The 19,823-nt window shown below is 42.4% G+C and overlaps 1 protein-coding gene across 4 annotated transcripts in view; it reads left to right on the top strand.

Annotated features, from left to right (window-relative positions):
• The window catches only part of ITPK1 (inositol-tetrakisphosphate 1-kinase), a 243,707-nt gene that overhangs the window by 40,168 nt on the left and 183,716 nt on the right, over positions 1-19,823 (top strand). For 3 of the 4 annotated variants that reach the window (XM_077819299.1, XM_077819300.1, XM_077819301.1), the window contains one exon: positions 16,393-16,417. The exons of the other annotated variant lie outside the window; for it this stretch is intronic. In XM_077819299.1, coding sequence (XP_077675425.1) covers positions 16,393-16,417 — 25 coding nt within the window. Of the gene's footprint in view, positions 1-16,392; positions 16,418-19,823 lie in introns of those variants that run through there. 4 annotated transcript variants of the gene reach the window in all.

Below are 19,823 nucleotides of genomic sequence, written 5' to 3'. Positions count from 1 at the left end.
AATGCCAGCTTTGTCTAAGAACAAAAACCCAAACAAACCCCAAATACCTGCATGCTTTATGGAAATCAAACCATCGGTTTTTCTGAAGGGCTGGAGAGTGAATTGTATGTGTTTCTATCTCCTTTAAAAAGTGCCCGGTTCTTTTTTCTGTGACATGAGAACTGAGAAGTCAGAGTTTATCACAAATTTCTCATGCTCTTCTCAACTTCTAATTTCTCAACCAGTGCCTGGGCAATATTGAGTATAGTCTGTCAACAACCAAAGAAAGTTGTTCAGGGCTTTATGTCAGCAAGTGGCTATGTGGATGAAATGTTTTGTTGATGATTTGGTGGTTAGCGGTTTAGGGTATGTCTACACTGCAATAAAGGCTGGCCCATGTCAGCTGACTCGGGCTCGCGGGGCTTGGGTCAAGGGCTGTTTAACTGCAGTGTAGATATTTGGGCTTGAGCTGGGTCCTGGGCTGTAGGATCCTGCATGGTGGGAGGGTCCTAGAGCTCGAACTGCAGCACAAGCCCAAACAGCTACAAAGCAATTAAAGAGCCCTTAGCCCGAGTCCAAGTCAGCTGGCACAGGCCAGCCATGGGTGTGTAATTGCAGTGAAGACAAACCTTTTCAATGTCTTGACAAGTCAAGCTTTCAGTTAAGAGAGTAAGTTGTGTTTTTTTTTTTTTAACCCTTCTCTCGGACTTTTGAGAATTATTGTACCCATTCCATATAATCTGAGGGTTATAGTGGATCATAAATTGAATCTGAGTCAACAATGTGATGCAGCTGTGAAAAAGGGTAATTTCATTCTGGAGTGTTGTATGTCAGACACTGGAGATAATTGTCCTGTCCTACTTGGCACTGGTGAGGCCTCACCTGGAGTATTGTGTCCAATTCTGGGCACCATGCTGAAAGAAGATGTGAACAAATTGGAGAGAGCCCAGAGGAGAGCAACAAAAGTGATAAAAGGTTTCGAAAACCTGACCTATGAGGAAACGTTGAAACAACTAGGTGTGTTCAGTCTTGAGAAAAGTGTGTGTGTGTGTGTTGGGGGGGGTGTACTTGATGACAGTTTTCAAATATATTAGGGGCTATTATAAAGAGGATAGGGATTGATTGTTCTCTGTGTCTGCTGAAGGTAGGACAAGAAGTAATGGGCTTAGGAGACTTAGGTTATCTATTAGGAAAAACTTTCTATCAATAAGGGTGGGTATGCTCTGGAATGGGCTTCCAAGGGGGGTGGTGGAAGCCTCATCTTGGAAGGTTTTTAAGAATAGGTTGGACAAACGCCTGCGAGGGATGGCGTAGGTACTTGGTCCTGCCTTAGCATAGCAGGCTGGACTAGATGACCTCCTGAGGTCCCTTCCAGACCTACATTTCTCTGATTCTCTAACAATTCGTGGGACTAGCCTTAGGAAGGAATCCTTCATCTAGTATGGGGTAAGAGCAGGCCAGATGCAGCCTGGTAGTTGTGCTATCCAGTCTGCAACAACCTTCATCTTCAACAGGACTATGCTGGACTGGTCGTCTTTATGGAATGCACATCTGTGTTCAAAATGAGGGCAGTTGTCTCCATTGATTACTGTGGCTCCATTGAATGTTAAGTACAGCAGAGCCCCTGGGCTCCTGACAAGTTGCTTAAGTGGTTTGTATTCGGGGGAAGAGTAGGCGTGCACATAGGACTCTCTAAATTAGATGTGCAACGGTAAGGTGTTGGAAACCCTCACTTAGAGTGGGAGGGAGAGGCAGGCTCTGGGCTATCCCCTTTACAGTCTTTTTCAGAATGCGTTTGTTTATTTAGAAGCCTGATTTGTTTCACAGGCACTTTCAACTTTGCCTGATTTGAGAGCCTTAAGCAGGTGTTTGATCTCTTCATTCCTGCACAGAAGGGTTTTAGACTAGCTTACCAAGCTGTTACAGGGCTTCATGAAAGGCATTAGAGAGGAGATCCTCCAGGATACTGTTAACTCATCCTTTGGATTTAGTTAGTGTTGTGAGGACTTTGACAGAATTTTCCCATCAAGACACTAATGCTGTCATTTAAAACATCCCTTTGGGAAAGTGGTCTTATTAGCTCTGACATCAGCAGGGTGGGGGAACTGCAAGCTCTGGTCTTCTGTGAACCTTTTTTGAACTTCAGCAAGGACTCAGTGTTTCATAAGTCAGATCTTGCTTTTATTAATTTATTATTCATGTTACAATAGTCCATAGAAGCCCATGTTGGGGCCTGATGGTGCCAGATGTTCTATGGACCCAGAGTAAAAGGTGATCCTTTCCCCCCAAAGAGTTTACTATCTAATTAAGAGAAGCTGCAGCCAATGTGTGTAACAAGCAATTAAGGGGAGGAGGGAAACAACCTTCCCCATCTAAATGCATGTTCTTATGGTAAAGTGCAAGGCTAGATGATGATGTCAAAGTTCAAAGTAACTTTTGGTCAAACTTTGAACTAAGACTTAGTTTCTGAGGCCAAGGTTGCCAAAAAAGACTGACTGTTGTTGGTCCCTCGATTTTTCAGTGCCCAACTTGAGACACTGTAATGACGCTGGATTCTGAGAGGGTAGGTGCCCAGCCCCTTATGAAAATCTGGCCCCCTTAAAGGTATCTCAAGTTGGACACTCAAAATTGTTGGTTACTTTTGAGAAACTTGGTCAGTATTTTTGGCTGTACTGCGATGTGCAATTTCTCTTTGTTTTGTTTTTTTTTGTAGCTGGCAGATGTTGACCCTTTCTTTAAAAAGGGTGCAAGTGTTGAGGAAAGCAGAACAACTGGTTAATTTCAACAGACAGATGTCAGAGAACATAGTCTTTAGACGGACGCTTGGACAGGGAATGAACTTGTCCTGTGCAGAGGAGGCTTACGCTGTACTGAAGAAAGTCCTTTTCTTCCCAGCTGGGAGAGTCTCAGCTCATCAGGTTAGGGGCTTTACCCCATTATGATTCACAGTTAAAGCATCTAGATTAACTAGACCTATTTGCTGTTTCTGCTCTTCAGCCAGCAATGAAGGTGATGGTGGTTAGTTGCTAAATTGACCTTCCTGGGCTGAGGAAGCTAGTGGAAAACAGGGCTAAGTCGCCATAAGGAATCTGTTTCCCTTTCTGAGCATAGATCCTTCATCATGACTTGGTCAAGCTGTCTGAGCTGATGTCCCCTTTTTTAAATTCTTGAATTATAAGACTTCCCTCTCGCATTCAGACTCATTTAGTTTGTGTTGATTTGTGTATAATTCCATGTCCAGAGAAATAACTAGTCAGATTTCAGTCCTGGGCTTTGGCAATTGTTTGAAAGGGAGGTGTACTAGGGAAACAAAGTGGAGAAGTTATCATGGTGAGTTGGCTCCTCTCTAATCAAGTCAGTCAGTTAGGACAGAACCCTGCAAGAAGCTTAATGTTCTGGTCCCAGTCCAGCAAAATGCTTATTCATGAGTAAGTCCCATAGAGGTCATTAGGACTACTGTAATTTTAAAGTTAGACACATACTTAAGTGATTTGCTGGACCGAGGCAAGAATGTTCAGTACATTGAGGATCAAGCCCAAAGAAAGGAAGGAGAGTCTTGGAGCTGGAACCATGGATTGGAAGTTGGGACAACAGAGTTCTGATCCTGGCTCTGCTCCAGTCACTTGCCCCCTCTGGTACCCTCTCTCTCCACTGATAAAATGGGAAGAATATTTCTTTTCTAACTGACAGGGGTCTTGAGGCTCAATTCATTCATCTCTGGACAGCCCTTTGATATCATCCAATGAAAGTTGCTGCTGAAGTGTGAAGTTTGAGGTGTTTCAATTATTTGAAAAAATATCAGATATTGAATATTTATTTTGCTCTGAGCAAGTCAGGAGTTGGAGGGTGGAATGATAGGGCTGTAAGGATATTGATATAGCAGGGAAGCACCCAGATGTCTGGTCTCTAACTCAAATTACCGTGGTTGAAAACACACTAATAAGTTAGAGAAGCCTAAATATTGATGCTTTAAAAGCTGTTTTTTCTTGTAGACCTTAAAGAAAAGGTTCTTGTCAACAAAACTCCTCTTAAAAAAAAAAGTCCTGATTTTACTCTTTGCATTTCACCCATCTTGGCTGATGAAAATTGCACTTATGGTACCATATTAGAAGTAATTTTGATCTTTTTTCACTTTCCAATTGTCATGTAGCAGCATAATTTCCCTCTTCGCTGATATTGTCAAAAGTCAAAGAAGGTGAAAGACAAACAAACGGGTTCTCCAGAGTTTCCTTTTTATTCTCTTTAGGCACAGTCTAAAGTTTGGACCTGACATTAGCTTCTAGTGTCCCTTTTTTGGTTTGTGATTTCCCTTCTGGTGGCTTGTTAGAACTGGTGCTTACTGCAGTGAGAAACTAAAAAAAAAAACAACCCCTCCCCCTTCTCAGCTCCCCAGACAGTTGTGCCTTAAACAAATTTCTGCACTCTTGCTATTCTCTATTCTAGTGGGCAAGTAGGCTTATGTTGTCCTGCATATATAAAACTTATCTCTTAAGGGGAAAAAACCCCACATTTAATCTGGGTTGACCCCTTAAAAGAAAAACTATCTATCTTATAGCAAAGCAAATTTCCATATTAAAAATTGTCTTCCTAACCCTGCTTTACACAGCTGATACTTTATGTGTGCTCTCTGTATTAACACTGGTGAACTGATATTGACAAGACAGGGAGCTTATATCCAGTGAAGGAGAAAAATCTTCTGATTCTTAAGCCTAACTGATGGTGCTTAAGTCCAAAACCTCTAGAGAAACAGTCTCTGCATGTCTCAATGTGCTGAGAGTTGTAATTCTATAGGTGTCCAAAGGAAAACACATACTGTCTCTATGCCAACCGTGTTTTGCATTGTAAAAACCCCAGTAACCTGAAATGTTTGTTTAACCAGTGTATGGGGAGCAGCTGTTTGTGTCCCCACACCCTACATTAATGATTTATTATGGCCACAGCAGAAAACTGTGTATAAAATGTGTACGTTGGTCTCTCAAGCCGTAGTGTGCATTTGCTAAAGATTAAAAACCATATTGAACAATGAAGCAATTGTATGTTGCGTCACGTTTTAACAATGAGGCAGGAACCTTAGAAAGACTCATCTGGTTTAAAGGTTCAGTTAATGAATGCTTATCTCCTTATGTCTTCTGGCAGTCTGTGTGAGTAAAACATTTCATGGGTCTTTGGAGAGGAAGGGTTCTCTGGGGTTTCCTTTTCTGCCATGGCTCTGTTGTTGTGTAGGGACAAAACTCTTCTCCATGTCTCTCCTGGCTTTTTGTCTGTCTTTTCCCCTCTGTTTCTTGAAGCACTGCCTGCTCCTTGTGACTTTTTCCTTGTACACAACCAGCATTTGTTGATTCATAAGTTTGGTTATTTTTTTAAAGCCCGCAGAGACCATTATGACCCCAGTTTTTATAGTGTGTGTTAGGGAGGAGGATGGACTAGGTAAGCTTAGCCAGCTGCTTGACACAGGCCATAGAATTTCATTCAGTAATTCCTGCATTCAACAGTCAGTATTGGTTATAGGCAAGGCAGAGGGAGAGAAAGAAGGCTTGCCAAATAGCCATGTGCTCATCAGTGAACTCATATCAGTAGGTCCTTAGAAGTAGCTGACCAGCACTAGGTGATCAGGAGCTGTTCATTAAAGGTAGGAGAGAAATCCCTATGTTGCTGAAGACTTCTTTAGTCCCTAGGGCATCAAAATGCGCTCTGCTAATGTTGTAATGGTAAAGCTGTGCAGTCATCACAGGAATTGTGTGCTAGCTGCTCCCCCTGCTGCTAGCATGGAACTCCCCTGGTATCAACACTGCAGCTGATAACAGGAATAATAAACTATGTAAAAGCAAGAATTGGGCCACAACCCAGCACCTTTTTTTGTTGTTGTTGTTGTGTTAATCTTCACTGCCCTGCAGCAAGCCATGTGATAGGGTAACAGTGGGTCCAGTTAGCAGCTGCAACATGTAGATCTGTTATCCTGAAACTCCTGTGCCTACAAACTAACACTAAATGTCTCTCATTTCTTGGCAGCAAGCTAACTTTCCTTTCCTTTAAATACATTACTTTTAATTTCATGTGACCACCTTTAGTCTTGTATGTGCTGTCTTGATTGGCATGATTCACTTTTTAAATAAGCCTTATGATATGGTGTGAAAAGAGTGCCAATGAAGCAGGTTACCATCATCAGTGCATTGTCACACACCACATCCACGTGCCTCTTATTCTATTAATGAATTGCCGTGGAGGAGCTGGAGATCGTTTTCTCCAGTGGTTGGTCAATTTGAAAAATATTTTGCTGCTGTGGGTTGTTTTGAGCTCACCTTATTGGCACTCTTGGCTGTAGGTAACATGCATCCTACTGCAGGGTGTTGACCAAAAATGGACTCTCATGTTAACCTTTAATGCCTTTAAAAAAAAAAGCAATATATAAATGAATAGGTTGATCAGACAGGTATTGAGTTGCAAAAGGAATTGAACTAGGAATAAATCTGTCCGCTATTTATCTAGAGTGGCCCAAGCTATATTCTCCGGAGATGAATTAGGCACCAAGGGTGAAATCCTGTCCCCACTAATTCAGTGCGAATTTTGTCAGTGATTTCAGTGGAGCCAGGATTTCACTGCACTCTTTACCATGGGCCTTTTTACACTGTTCCACTGGAGGACTATAAGGGTTAGAGGAGAGGAGATGTTCCTGACATCTTCACTTTTTAGTTAGTGGAAATGAGACTTGAAGGAGCAGAGACTTGGCTGCTTCTGGCTTTCCAGATCCTACTGAAGTGCAGAAAAATGATAAATACCCCAATTGAAAAATTGGTGAGTGTCCTAATGCACAGAGGAGGCCTTTCTCACCTTCCAACTACTCACCTTCCTTATTTCCTAACCTATGTGGTTAGCGTCTTGATTGAAAAAGGAAGGATTGAAAAATCTCTTTTGACATATGCTGTGTTAGTTCAATCTCTTCTCTTCTACTTAAATCAACAGGAATTCAGTAATTTGTAACTGTTGACTCAAACAGTTGCATATTTGCTTGGGTTTGTTAAGACTGAAGTAAACTGTAGATTTTAGAAACTTCTTAGTAATTGTTAATTAACAAAAATAATACTAATGTAACCTATTGTAGGTATAGTAGAGAGAACTGTACCCATAAAGACAGAGAGCAATGGATTTTCTGTCTGATTTAGACATTTTAAAGTACTTACAACTATCCTGCAAAGAGATGGGCCTTGCATTTGGTTGAGCCAAGGGTTAGGCTTGGATTCCTCCTGATCTTGTGAGCTAAGAAGTCCTATCACTGGGGACCCTTTGCTAAGTGTGCACACTGCCCCCAGCTGCTGACAGTAATGACCAGCTGTATCCACTGATGACCTCTCTTAGGGTGGTTTGTGGATGGGGAGGTAGTCTCCAAAATAGCAAAGGCCCATGCAATTACTCAGAATCGCTATCAGTTACTAATATTGCTACAAATGACTGGTAGGATGGCTAATTGACTGTTTCTATTAATTTTCTTTAGATAGGTGTAAATTATTCTTCCTTCCCTCTCCAGCCCACATTAGACTGCGTTTCTCTTACTTCAGGATTCAGTGTCCCTGCTACGCAACTGATGACAGAAGAAGAAAGTCTTAGAGCTCAATAGCACTGATATATGTTTAAAAGGCTCATTAAGGGAGGAAAGGGAGGAAAATAAACCTTTTCATGTTTATGGATTTTGATGACTATTTTAGTAATACAGCTTGTTTAGGGATAGTGCTAAAATCAGTAGCCCTATAATATATCTTGGAACCCCCCCCCCCACACACACACACAAACCTACTCTCCTGTTGGTAATAGCTTATCTAAAGTGATCATTCTCCTTACAATGTGTATGATAATCAAGTTGGACCATTTCCAGCACAAATCCAGGGTTTAACAAGAACGTCTGGGGGGGGGGGGGTAGGAAAAAACAAGGGGAAATAGGTTATCTTGCATAATGACTTAGCCACTCCCAGTCTCTATTCAAGCCTAAATTAATTGTATCCAATTTGAAAATGAATTCCAATTCAGCAGTTTCTCGCTGGAGTCTGGATTTGAAGTTTTTCTGTAGTAATATCGCAACTTTCATGTCTGTAATCGCGTGACCAGAGAGATTGAAGTGTTCTCCAACTGGTTTATGAATGTTATAATTCTTGACATCTGATTTGTGTCCATTTATTCTTTTACGTAGAGACTGTCCAGTTTGACCAATGTACATGGCAGAGGGGCATTGCTGGCACATGATGGCATATATCACATTAGTAGATGTGCAGGTGAACGAGCCTCCGATAGTGTGGCTGATGTGACTATGCCCTGTGATGGCGTCCCCTGAATAGATATGTGGGCACAGTTGGCAACGGGGTTTGTTGCAAGGATAGGTTCCTGGGTTAGTGGTTCTGTTGAGTGGTAAGTGGTTGCTGGTGAGTATTTGCTTCAGGTTGGGGGGCTATCTGTAAGCAAGGACTGGCCTGTCTCCCAAGATTTGTGAGAGTGTTGGGTCATCCTTCAGGATAGGTTGTAGATCCTTGATAATGTGTTGGAGGGGTTTTAGTTGGGGACTGAAGGTGACGGCTAGTGGCGTTCTGTTATTTTCTTTGTTAGGCCTGTCCTGTAGTAGGTGACTTCTGGGAACTCTTCTGGCTCTATCAATCTGTTTCTTCACTTCTGCAGGTGGGTATTGTAGTTGTAAGAATGCTTGATAGAGATCTTGTAGGTGTTTGTCTCTGTCTGAGGGGTTCGAGCAAATGCGGTTATATCGCAGAGCTTGGCTGTAGACAATGGATCGTGTGGTGTGGTCAGGGTGAAAGCTGGAGGCATGTAGGTAGGAATAGCGGTCAGTAAGTTTCCGGTATAGGGTGGTGTTTATGTGGCCATCATTGATTAGCACTGTAGTATCCAGGAAGTGGATCTCTTGTGTGGACTGGTCTAGACTGAGGTTGATGGTGGGATGGAAATTGTTGAAATCATGGTGGAATTCCTCAAGAGCTTCTTTTCCATGGGTCCAGATGATGATGATGTCATCAATATAGCGCAAATAGAGTAGGGGCATTAGGGGACGAGAGCTGAGGAAGCGTTGTTCTAAGTCAGCCATAAAATGTTGGCATACTGTGGGGCCATGCGGGTGCCCATAGCAGTGCCGCTGATCTGAAGGTATACATTGTCCCCAAATGTGAAATAGTTATGGGTAAGGACAAAGTCAAAGTTCAGCCACCAGGTTAGCCATGACATTATCGGGGATAGTGTTCTTGACGGCTTGTAGTCCATCTTTGTGTGGAATGTTGGTGTAGAGGACTTCTACATCCATAGTGGCCAGGATGGTGTTATCAGGAAGATCACCGATGGATTGTAGTTTCCTCAGGAAGTCAGTGGTGTCTCGAAGGTAACTGGGAGTGCTGGTAGCGTAGGGCCTGAGGAGGGAGTCTACATAGCCAGACAATCCTGCTGTCAGGGTGCCAATGCCTGAGATGATGGGGTGCCCAGGATTTCCAGGTTTATGGATCTTGGATAGCAGATAGAATATCCCAGGTCGGGGTTCCAGGGGTGTGTCTGTGCGGATTTGATCTTGTGTTTTTTCAGGGAGTTTCTTGAGCAAATGCTGTAAGTTTCTTTTGGTAACTCTCAGTGGGATCAGAGGATAATGGCTTGTAGAAAGTGGTGTTGGAGAGCTGCCGAGCAGCCTCTTGTTCATATTCCGACCTATTAATGATGACCACAGCACCTCCTTTGTCAGCCTTTTTGATTATGATGTCAGAGTTGTTTCTGAGGCTGTGGATGGCATTATGTTCTGCACGGCTGAGGTTGTGGGGCAAGTGATGCTGCTTTTCCACAATTTCAGCCCATGCACGTCAGCGGAAGCACTCTATGTAGAAGTCCAGTCTGCTGTCTCGGCCTTCAGGAGGAGTCCACCCAGAATCCTCCTTTTTGTAGTGTTGGTAGGGAGGTCTCTGTGGATTCGTATGTTGTTCAGAGGTGTGTTGGAAATATTCCTTGAGTTGGAGATGTCGAAAATAGGATTCCAAGTCACCACAGAACTGTATCATGCTCGTGGGGGTGGAGGGGCAGAAGGAGAGGCCTCGAGACAGGACAACTGCTTCTGCTGTCCTAAGAGTATAGTTGGATAGGTTAACAATATTGCTGGGTGGGTTGAGCTATTACCAACAGGAGAGTGGGTTTGTTGGGAAGGGGTATGGGGGGGGAAGAGAGAACCTGGATTTGTGCTGGAAATTGCCCACCTTGATTATCATACACATTGTAAGGAGCGTGATCGCTTTACATAAGCTATTACCAGCAGGAGAGTGGGGTAGGGGGAGACAAAACCTTTTGTAGTGATAATCACCCATTTTTTCATGGTTTGTGTGTATAAAAACGTCTTCTGTATTTTCCATGGTATGCATCCAATGAAGTGAGCTGTAGCTCATGAAAGCTTATGCTCAAATAAATTGGTTAGTCTCTAAGGTGCCACAAGTACTCCTTTTTTTTTTTTTTAATTTTTACCATTATGAAATTAAGAAAATATTGGCTGCAGAAGGAAAAACTTGCTGAAAGGCAAATGTATTCCTGGTCTAAATTGGGAAATTTAGCACAGACTTGAGCTCCCTGGGCTGGGTGCCAGGAAAGCTTACTTGGGGCTCAATCCTGCAAGTGCGAAGTGCTTCCATGCATGACACTGAGCATCCTCTACCTCAGTGAACTTCAGTGGGAGTTGATGGCATTTACAATCTAATGGGATTGAGCCTTCAGTAAAGGAACCATTGAAGAGCCTGTGTATCCCTAAGGAGCGCAGTAGCCCATAAACATTTTGGAATGGGGCAATCTATCTGCATTGGCTCTCCTGTACAAGTGGTTCCTTAGTAACTGTTGGTTACAATCAGTTTTAGCAGCGATTACAGATACTGTAGTTGGAATAAATTGTAGGGCATGAAAAGAATTGATTCATATGCAGGGACATGATGTTAATAATAAAAATGCAGACTAGTCAGATAGTGAAATTCTGATGCAGACTAGCTGGGCAAAGAAACCTTTGTGCCAAGAGGACAGATGGCTAAGCAGAATGTCTTCAAGATGTTAATGACCAAATGAAAGTGAGTATATGCGGATCCTGTTGGCCAACTGTAGCTTTGTTTTATCCGGAATCAGTAGATACATCCACCCACTTCTTTGATTCAAGCATTCCTAATCTTCAGCTTTCTGCACAGGAGGAGCATCCCTCCTGACCAAGACCTTGATAGTAACTTCCATATGATCCAGGAGGCCATCATCTGCTGTCTTCCACACTTAGGGATTCAAGTGAAATCCAAACTTTATCATCAAAAACCTATGAGTATTCCAGTCTTGGAATCATGCTGGAAAGGCTTTGTTGAGAAGGAAAGTTTTGCAGTCATATTTGGAGGCTTGATTTAGTAATAGTTATAAAGCACTCTGAGAAGTCCTTATAAAAAAGCAAAATATTTTTTTACTTCATTTAAATAGGCAGTGTTGGATTAAAAATCCTACTATATTAAAAAACCAAACTTCCTTACTTGTATTTATAATCTCTTAGACTATTAAAACTGATCATTTAAAAATAAAATCTGCTTATTATAAACGCTGTTTGTTTTTCTCCATGTCACTCAGCTCAGACAGTAATATACTAGTCAGGTTAGCCTTTTGTTTTCAGTCATTTTCTCTTGCTGGCTGGCATTCAGCAGCACAATGCTGCAACGTTTAGGTCTCAGATACTGCTGGGAAATGTTTAACTCCACCTGGGATATATACAAAAAGAAAGGTTTCAGAGTAACAGCCGTGTTAGTCTGTATTCGCAAAAAGAAAAGGAGTACTTGTGGCACCTTGGAGACTAACCAATAACCATCGGATGCATCCGATGAAGTGAGCTGTAGCTCACGAAAGCTTATGCTCAAATAAATTGGTTAGTCTCTAAGGTGCCACAAGTACTCCTTTTCTTTATACAAAAAGAATAAATTAATGGAACTATTTCTTCTGAGCTTTAGGATATGTAAAACCTTCCAAAGCATCAGTTATGGTCCTACATTAACTTAGTGGTGTCTCCTTCTTTTAAATTCATAGATCTAGCTAGCTTAAAAATATCAGAGGTGGGTGAATCCAATAAAGCTACATTTTAAGGCTTTTAATCATGCTTGCATGTGGTACAGTTTGCTTCATAGCTTAAGAATTGTTCAGAAATTTTTAAGCACAGAAACAACAAGCCAGAACAAGCTTCTGACTCTTTTTCTCTACTGAGAGTTAATGATGTGGCAATGACACGACTAGATAACATTTAAGTCTTTACATGCAGCAACACCTGATTCCTTCTGAGAAGAGTGATTAATATAGAGCCCTATGTTGAAAGGGAAATAAAGCAGAAGCCATAGACTGTAATCTGTGCTGCACCCAAATAGGTTTCTATAGCTCCAGGCGTGCTACGGCTGCTTGTGGTATCGCAGCTTTGCTGCAAAGGATTTACTTGGTTTTTTTCATTGTAAACCACTTCTTCCAGAGGTTTAAATGTGGGATAAACATTTCTTCTGGGCTGAAAATTGGAATATAAACACCCGGCCTAGATATGGGAGCTTTGTGCTTTCGACCGAAATGCATTTTTTTCTAAATGGCTTCTTGGGATCTAGTTTAGTTTTAACCTTTTGGGCATTTTCATAATATCCATGAAATGAAAATGTGCAGATTAGTTACCCTGAGCCCCAATTGTGTTTCCCACTTTGAAGGAAGAGGGGAAAGCTTTAAAATGAATGTAAGTTTTTTTGTTCTCAGAAATGACTTGCTATCTGTGTGTGTGTGTGTGTGTGTGTGTACACAGCTGATGGGTGTTAAATTATAGCTGCTCCATGCAGGTGAGCTGGGTAGGGAGGCCTTATGTTGGACCTGCGAAGGAGGCAGTCAGACTGCAGATGCTTGCAGTTCCTGAGTGCAAGGAGTGGAGACTGGCTGCACTGCTCTCTCCAAAGGAGAGGGGTGTGTGAGATGGATCCTGGCTCCTTTGTCCACCAGAAAGAACATAGTAGCACCCAGAAGGGCAACTCTGTGATGAAATCATCTCTTGCTATAGTTTTTGGCAAGCATTAGCATCTTTGGTGGCATCCAGCTGTACCCACAGGTGCTTACATCCGTGTACTTCACCCAACACGTCTCTCTCTCCACGAATCACAAATTTGGCCAAAAGAATTCATAGCGGTCTTTTCATTCTTCGCTCTCAAGGCAGCTGGCTGTTGGGTCAGGACTGACTGCTGCTACAAGTGGTTGTAGTTTTGTATTTGGAGTTGCGGGGGGCGGGGAATCTTGTACATGTTGATTGTATCAGTGGTGGTCTCAGGACAGTTTAGTCCACTGGTTAATATTGTCAAAGGAATTTGCCCAATGGAAACTGTGTCTGAGGTGCAGGGGAGTGTGTGTGTGTGTGTGTGTGTGTATCTAGATTTTAAGCACCAAGTACCGGGGGGGATCAGTACACTGGAGATGTAGCTGACTCCAGAACTGATCACGTGGTTGCCTGTCTGAATGGGCTTTTCCCTCAGGAATAAGTGATCCTGGCTGTTGAGTGTTGTTCTATTTAAAGAACTTTTAACAAATCAATTTCAGTAAGGACTGCATCCAAGTTAGTTACTTCTCAGAAGATTTAACTTTTCTGGTTCCTTCTCCTCTTGGTTCTCAAGGGTGAAACAGAACATTTCAGAAGAGCTGCATTCCTTTTGGTTGTTTGAAGAGAGGCTGAGGAAGGCCCAGCAATGCAAACCAAAGTCACAACCATTTCCACCCTCCCCTCTGTCCTTCCTTTGAGCTTGTGTTTAACTTTTTATCCAACACAACACACCTCTCTTACTTACCATTTTTGCACTAAATTGAGTAGTGAGAAGCTAGTGTAATTTGTTCTTTGGACATATTGTTACATTTATGGTACAGTCAGTGCTAGTAAATTCCAATCAATTTGTAAAGCCCATTTTTATTGGGATTATAAAAAAGCTTTCAGACTGAATGCTCCTCCAGTGGGTTTGGCAACTAGCATAGAGCCTCTGACTCCTTAAAAACAGAACAGGATTTATTCTGTTTACTAGGAGCTGAAATCCTGTGCTGTTGCACAGGTGGAATCCGTAAAGTCATGTAAAGTTCGTAAAGCCCCAAAAAGCTGAGAACTTAAAAATTGCGTGGTAACTGAAACAGACCACAAATCCCCATGATGGTTGAACCTGGTTATACTCTAAACAAAAAGAGCTCTCAGCCATGCGTGTAGCTGTTTCCATCGCTTCACACTGACTGTGCAGACAGACTAGGCTTCAGAGTGATGGTTTCTGGAATCTTATATAGATATACGAATAGAAAAATGTATTCTTCCACCACCTGGGTTTGTTTCTGTCCATAACGAGGCTTTGGAACATCGCTTCTGTGGGAGCATTGGGGGATGAGGCTTTGAATGTTTCAGCAGCAGCCCCAGTCTTTCTGCCTTATTATTAGGCAATGACGGCAAAACTGTAGCCCATTTGCTTGCTGGAAGCTTAAGCGCTGGGTATTCTGAGATGCTTGGAATGCTTCTGACTGGGTTGCAGCCATTGTTTTCTAAATCTCTCCCTGGCCATTAAATTCCTTTTTCTTGCTACCTGTTGTTGTAAAATTTGGTCACTAACTTTTTCTTTGCTGAATCATATTTTCTCCATAGCCACACTAGAAATAGCTGTTTGGTTAACCTCATTTGCTGTGTGTTAATCTGCAGCAAATTGCCATGCCATGGGCAATGTGTATGTGTCCTGTATCGCTCGCTGAATAATATTGTGTTTAAAATAGCTGGAACTTGCTGGCTACAAAAGAAGTTGGAGATTGTCCGATTCTCTATTTGATGATTTTACCTAATTTATTTCTATTTTAATGTCCTTGCTGAGCAGCAAGCTCTGGGTGGCCTAGGTGTACAAATAAGGGAAGCTTCCCATAGCTCTGTGTGATTCCCAGAGTTTGAGGTAGGAGAAGGAAGCCATTTGTATCGCTTGTCTCTCCTCCTCCTTGTCTTCCAGAAGAACGAGACTCTGGGTTGGGCAGACAACGGGAGCAGCCACTTATGCAGTCAGCAGCTGTTCCCCCCACCCACACACAGAGCCATGGACTCTACTGCTGTTTTATTCAGCAGGGGAATGTTGGCCAGAGTTACTCACTCTTGTTTTCCTTTTCCTCCTTGTGCCAAAGGATCTTTCACTTCTACCTGGGGAGTTAGCAGAGGCAAGTAAAAGGAATCCTGGTCTAATGCCTCTTCTGAAGAACTGGCTCACTAAATTAAATTCTCTCTTTGAGTCTGAGGGGGAAAATTGCTCTGCATTTAAACGGCCTGCAATTAGAGGGGAAAGTGTCATGGAGCGGGCATGGATTTCTACTCTTAGTTTAGTGTGGTGTCAGCTTGTTGGATGTAATAAAGGAAGCCTGTCTGGCTGTGTACATATAGGCTGCCTTGCCAGAGCCACCAGAGATGACGGGCCAACTTTGGGGTAAGCCTAACTTCTAGCTATGTTGGTGTACCTCTAATGGACTTCCTCAACCTCTGGCACTCTGACTGACCTGGCCAGCCCCATTTTTTTAGTCATGATGCAACTATTAACCTTAAGGATGGAGCTATATATGCAGGGCACAGAGCTTCCTAATGAGTCCAAGACTTTGCAGTTCACTCCAGCAGGAATTAGGAATGGCCTCAGATCTGGCCACTTTTTGGATCACACCATTGACAGCAACTCTTGTAACCTGTTAACATTTCTAGGACAGCTTAAAAATCCCTTAGGTAATTCTCAGCCTATTCTTGCCCACGAGGGGTTGAAAAGAGGAAAATTGACTGATGTAAATCTCCATGTAGATGCTTGACTGTGGAAGGTGGTCAGGTACCAGGGTGATGGGCATGGTAGAAGGACGCGAATAAGATAGAATAAAATGCAGCATCTTAAACTTGCACCTGCTGACTGATAAACTTACATCCCCTTACATGTCACCTCTGAATTTGACCCATTCTGTAGTTGACAGTAGTACCACGGTGTGAGAATTACATTAAAGGGTGAGGAGAAAGGGATAGCAGGGAAAAGGAACTAAAAATAGCAAGTTCCCTGCTTTAACATGAACCTCTTATGCTTCCTTTGCCTGGTAGCTTATAAATTACATCAGTATAACATCCCTTATGACCATTCAGTGATATATAATTTGCATAATCTTCCACCTCACCTCCCAGGCCCCAATTCAGGATGATGCTTAAGCATGTGCTGAAGTTAGTCCCTATTCAAGACAGCACTTAAGCATGTGCTTTTCTGAATTGGGGCCTGGAATTGGCTTAAGTACTGTAATGTAGAGTTTTTCTTTAATGTTCTAATATCAAACAATGCATTTCTTTGAGTATTTGAATTCTGTTACTATTCATCATTTACTAACATAACCCTTTGTCCTTTTCTTTTTTTCCAGGAAAAGAGGGATAGAAGTCATACAGGTGAGTAAAGATTATTTTAACTTTTCTGTATAAAAAGCAAAATGCTTCTTCTCTCACTTTACAAAGAAAACTACTAAATCTCTGGCACGTCACCAACAATTGGTCTTCATTTTTTTTCCATTCCGTCAATCTTTTTCTTGTTTCATTCCCTTATTATTTCAAACATTCACTCTGGGAAAAGCAAGTCTGATGCTGCTAAGTGTGTATGGTAGACCCTATCCAATCTTGTGGCCAATGTTAGGCTTTTCTTTTCTGTATCAACTAGTAAGAGTCAATAACACTGGTTATGATTAGGTGGTGTAATCTGTGTTTATTGCATTTAAGTACAATAAGGCTTAAAGGAAAGAAGAGCTGCCTGTTTGTAAGAAACTTGTAAAGAAGTTAGTCCATTATGCAGAGAATATTCTTGCAACCCAATGGACAGGAAGGAGACAAAACTATCGCTTAATTTGGTATTGGCCCATCTACTGATGTTCTTGAGGGGTGGCTGGATTTTCTTCCTGTTTGCTAGGTCTGGATGGCTCTATTTCCACTGTGCTATCGGTAAAAGCAGTGCTTAAAGTGGTCTGAAAACAGGTGGGGTTCTGTCATCTGAGCTGAAATAAATTTGTATGTGCTGGATACAGACAGTTCACAATTTCGTGTATATATTTATTTTATAATAATCACATTCAGTTTTTAGCTTGAGAAGCTATTTACCTATTTACTACTATTGTTTTTAAATGAGGAGAGAGACTTCTATTGAGACAATAACTAGTTGAGATATTTTTAAATTTTAACATACTAACTCTAGTGATGGTCCAACATAACCTGACAAAACAACTTCCAAAGTCCTTCATAAAGGGAAGAGGAGACTGAAAATGCGCCACTCAGGAGCCCAGCTTGATTAAAAAACAGGTGTTTTTTTTGGCCATGTCTGTGATCCCACCCACTTCAGGCACTGGTTAAAGGGACATTGTAAGCTCAAAAAATCATTTCTCTCACGAACAGAAGTTGGTACAGTAAAAGGTATTACCTCCCCCACCTTGTCTCTTACATTTCTATCTGATGCTTTTGTTGTGCCATGTAACCCCTTAGAGCGCGGTAACCGAAAGAGATCGGGATACAGGATTTGTTCCCATTTTATCTTGTGCATTCTACAGTACCTTCTATCATTGTCGCTCTTTTGTTGCTGGTCAGTTGCACTCTTGCCCTGCACTAAAGTGAGAACTTTGCTCGCATGCTCCTCAGGTGCTGGAAGAGGGAGTTCACCAGTAACAGCAGCACAGCTGACATTGTGTACACCGAGAAAGAAGGATGGGGTGTGAGCTGAGGTTGTTTGGTGTTGCCCTTCTTTCTGCTAGAAAGATCTTTCTAAACATCAGCAGGGGTGCATAAAAAATCCTTACGAGCATGAATAAAATCTCTTTAAAAAATCAGATCATGCTATTTAAAGACTCCTCTCTCAGAAAAAATACATTTTAAAAAAAGTCAGTTTGACAACACTAAATTTGGGAGTGTTCCTTTAAGGTGTATGAGCATATTCTTGTGAAGATCAGCTGCTTGACAGCATTACAAGAAAAGAAATAATCTGCCTTAATGTCCAGCTGTATTTATCCTTACTCCTCTAGCATGCTACAGCCACAAGATCATCCTCCTTCCCTTTGCCAGCTACTGTCAGGAGCTGAACAGCGCATTGTTCATTTGTTTGCTGTTTGTTTAGACTCTCCAGATCTCTGCCTTTTGAGATGCTGGTAGTATTTATCAGCTTTACATTCTAGAGAAGATGAGTATTAGCCTGCATCTTATGATAATGATGATCATTATTATAACATTAATAATAATTGCTGACAGTGGGCCTGGATATATTTCATTGGGTTTCTAAATGCTGCACTGTTTGTTAAAGTGATGAGACAGCCATATGAGACTAACTCAGCGCAGCCCCTACTGGCTGAGAAGAGGGGAAGATCCTTTTTACTTCCCTGGGTTAAGGTCCTGTGCTTATATTATGATGATTGGGTGAGTCTCCATTATAGTAATGTAACATGCAGGGCTCACAGGCAGAGTTCAATTATTGAATGGAGGACTCTGTAATTAAGTGTGGTTTAATGTCTGTTCACCAACTAGACACAAACCAAGTGGAAAAGACCTTTTTTAAGCAGAGAAAGTTTGGAAATGTTTGGCGAGAACTTGGTGAGGACTCAGTGAAAAGATACCTTATGGAATCAAACCTCACAGCATTGTACAGGCTGCCTGGGGATCTTGACTTTGAGAGATCTGCCCCTAACAGCTATACCTAGAGGACAGGTGGGTAATCAGTAACCTTTACTTGATTAAAAGCTGTTGAAAGACAATTATCTTACACACACACCCCCCCCCCCCCCCCCTGCTGCCCAGCAGCAAGGGAGGAACATGCTTCTGTGGTTGCATTGTTAAAGTTTCATGAGATCTGAGGCTTACCTTCCTGTAATAGCCCTCACTCGGGATTTGCTTGGGAAGCATAGCCTAGTGGTCAAGGCCGCAACCTGTGACTGGCAGGGAGGGGAACCCAGTCCCTCCCACTCCACCCTTTGAGCTACTAGTGGTCTGGCAACTGACATCAAGGCTGCCCTTCTTTCCCCCCTCTCTCCAGTCAGCTTAGTCCAAGGCTTTCCTCTCTTGGGGAAGTCCAAATCAAATAAGTAAGAGGGGGTTACCAGGGTCCACAGGCGGAGAAGAGGGGGATACTTCTCTCTCTAAGGTAGTCTTCCTTTCCCTCAGGGAGGGCCCCTTTGGGCAGCTATGTCCAAGACTTTAGGCTTCCCTCTGCTCTGTGCTGCTGTAACTGTGGGCTGCAGGTCTGCTCACTTCCAGCTCCACTGCCAAAATGAGCTGTTTCCCTGTCTTCTAATTCCTTCACCAGATGGAGCATTTGCTGCAGGTGTGGTGGGGCAGGGCTGTCTGGGCCCAAAATCCCTTAACCCCTTGTTGCCCAGTGTTTGGTTTGTAGACCCCATCACAGTTCCTCTGCAGTGTTGAGTATTTTCTTCCATCTCTTAGTAAAGAATTTACCCCGTAGCTAAGGGTGTCCTGATAAATCTTACTGCTGACAGCACTTTAGATGCCACCTCCCTGCTACCAAACCAAACCAAGCTATTCTGCACATATCCCCCCCCCCCCCAATGCAAACTTTCTGTGCATAGAGATGTAACCAGAAACCTGTATATTCTTTTCATACCAGACCCCCAGAAAACCTCCATTGCCCACATGATGTGCTTTCTCAGCTCTGTTCGTAGATGAGGAATGATGGTTTTGGTATTTGATCTGCTGGACAACGTTCATTTGGCAGTAGTGTTGTTTTCCTTAAAACAGCAGAACTTCTTTGCTTTCCAGGAATAGCTCCTATTGTGAGCTGTCCCAAAGTAAGCCACCTCATGTTCTTTACAAT

This window comes from Eretmochelys imbricata, chromosome 6 (genome assembly GCF_965152235.1).
Source record: "Eretmochelys imbricata isolate rEreImb1 chromosome 6, rEreImb1.hap1, whole genome shotgun sequence".
Lineage (NCBI taxonomy): Eukaryota > Metazoa > Chordata > Testudines > Cheloniidae > Eretmochelys > Eretmochelys imbricata.
Note: the sequence above shows the minus strand (reverse complement) of the source record. Positions and strands in the feature narration are given on the sequence as shown.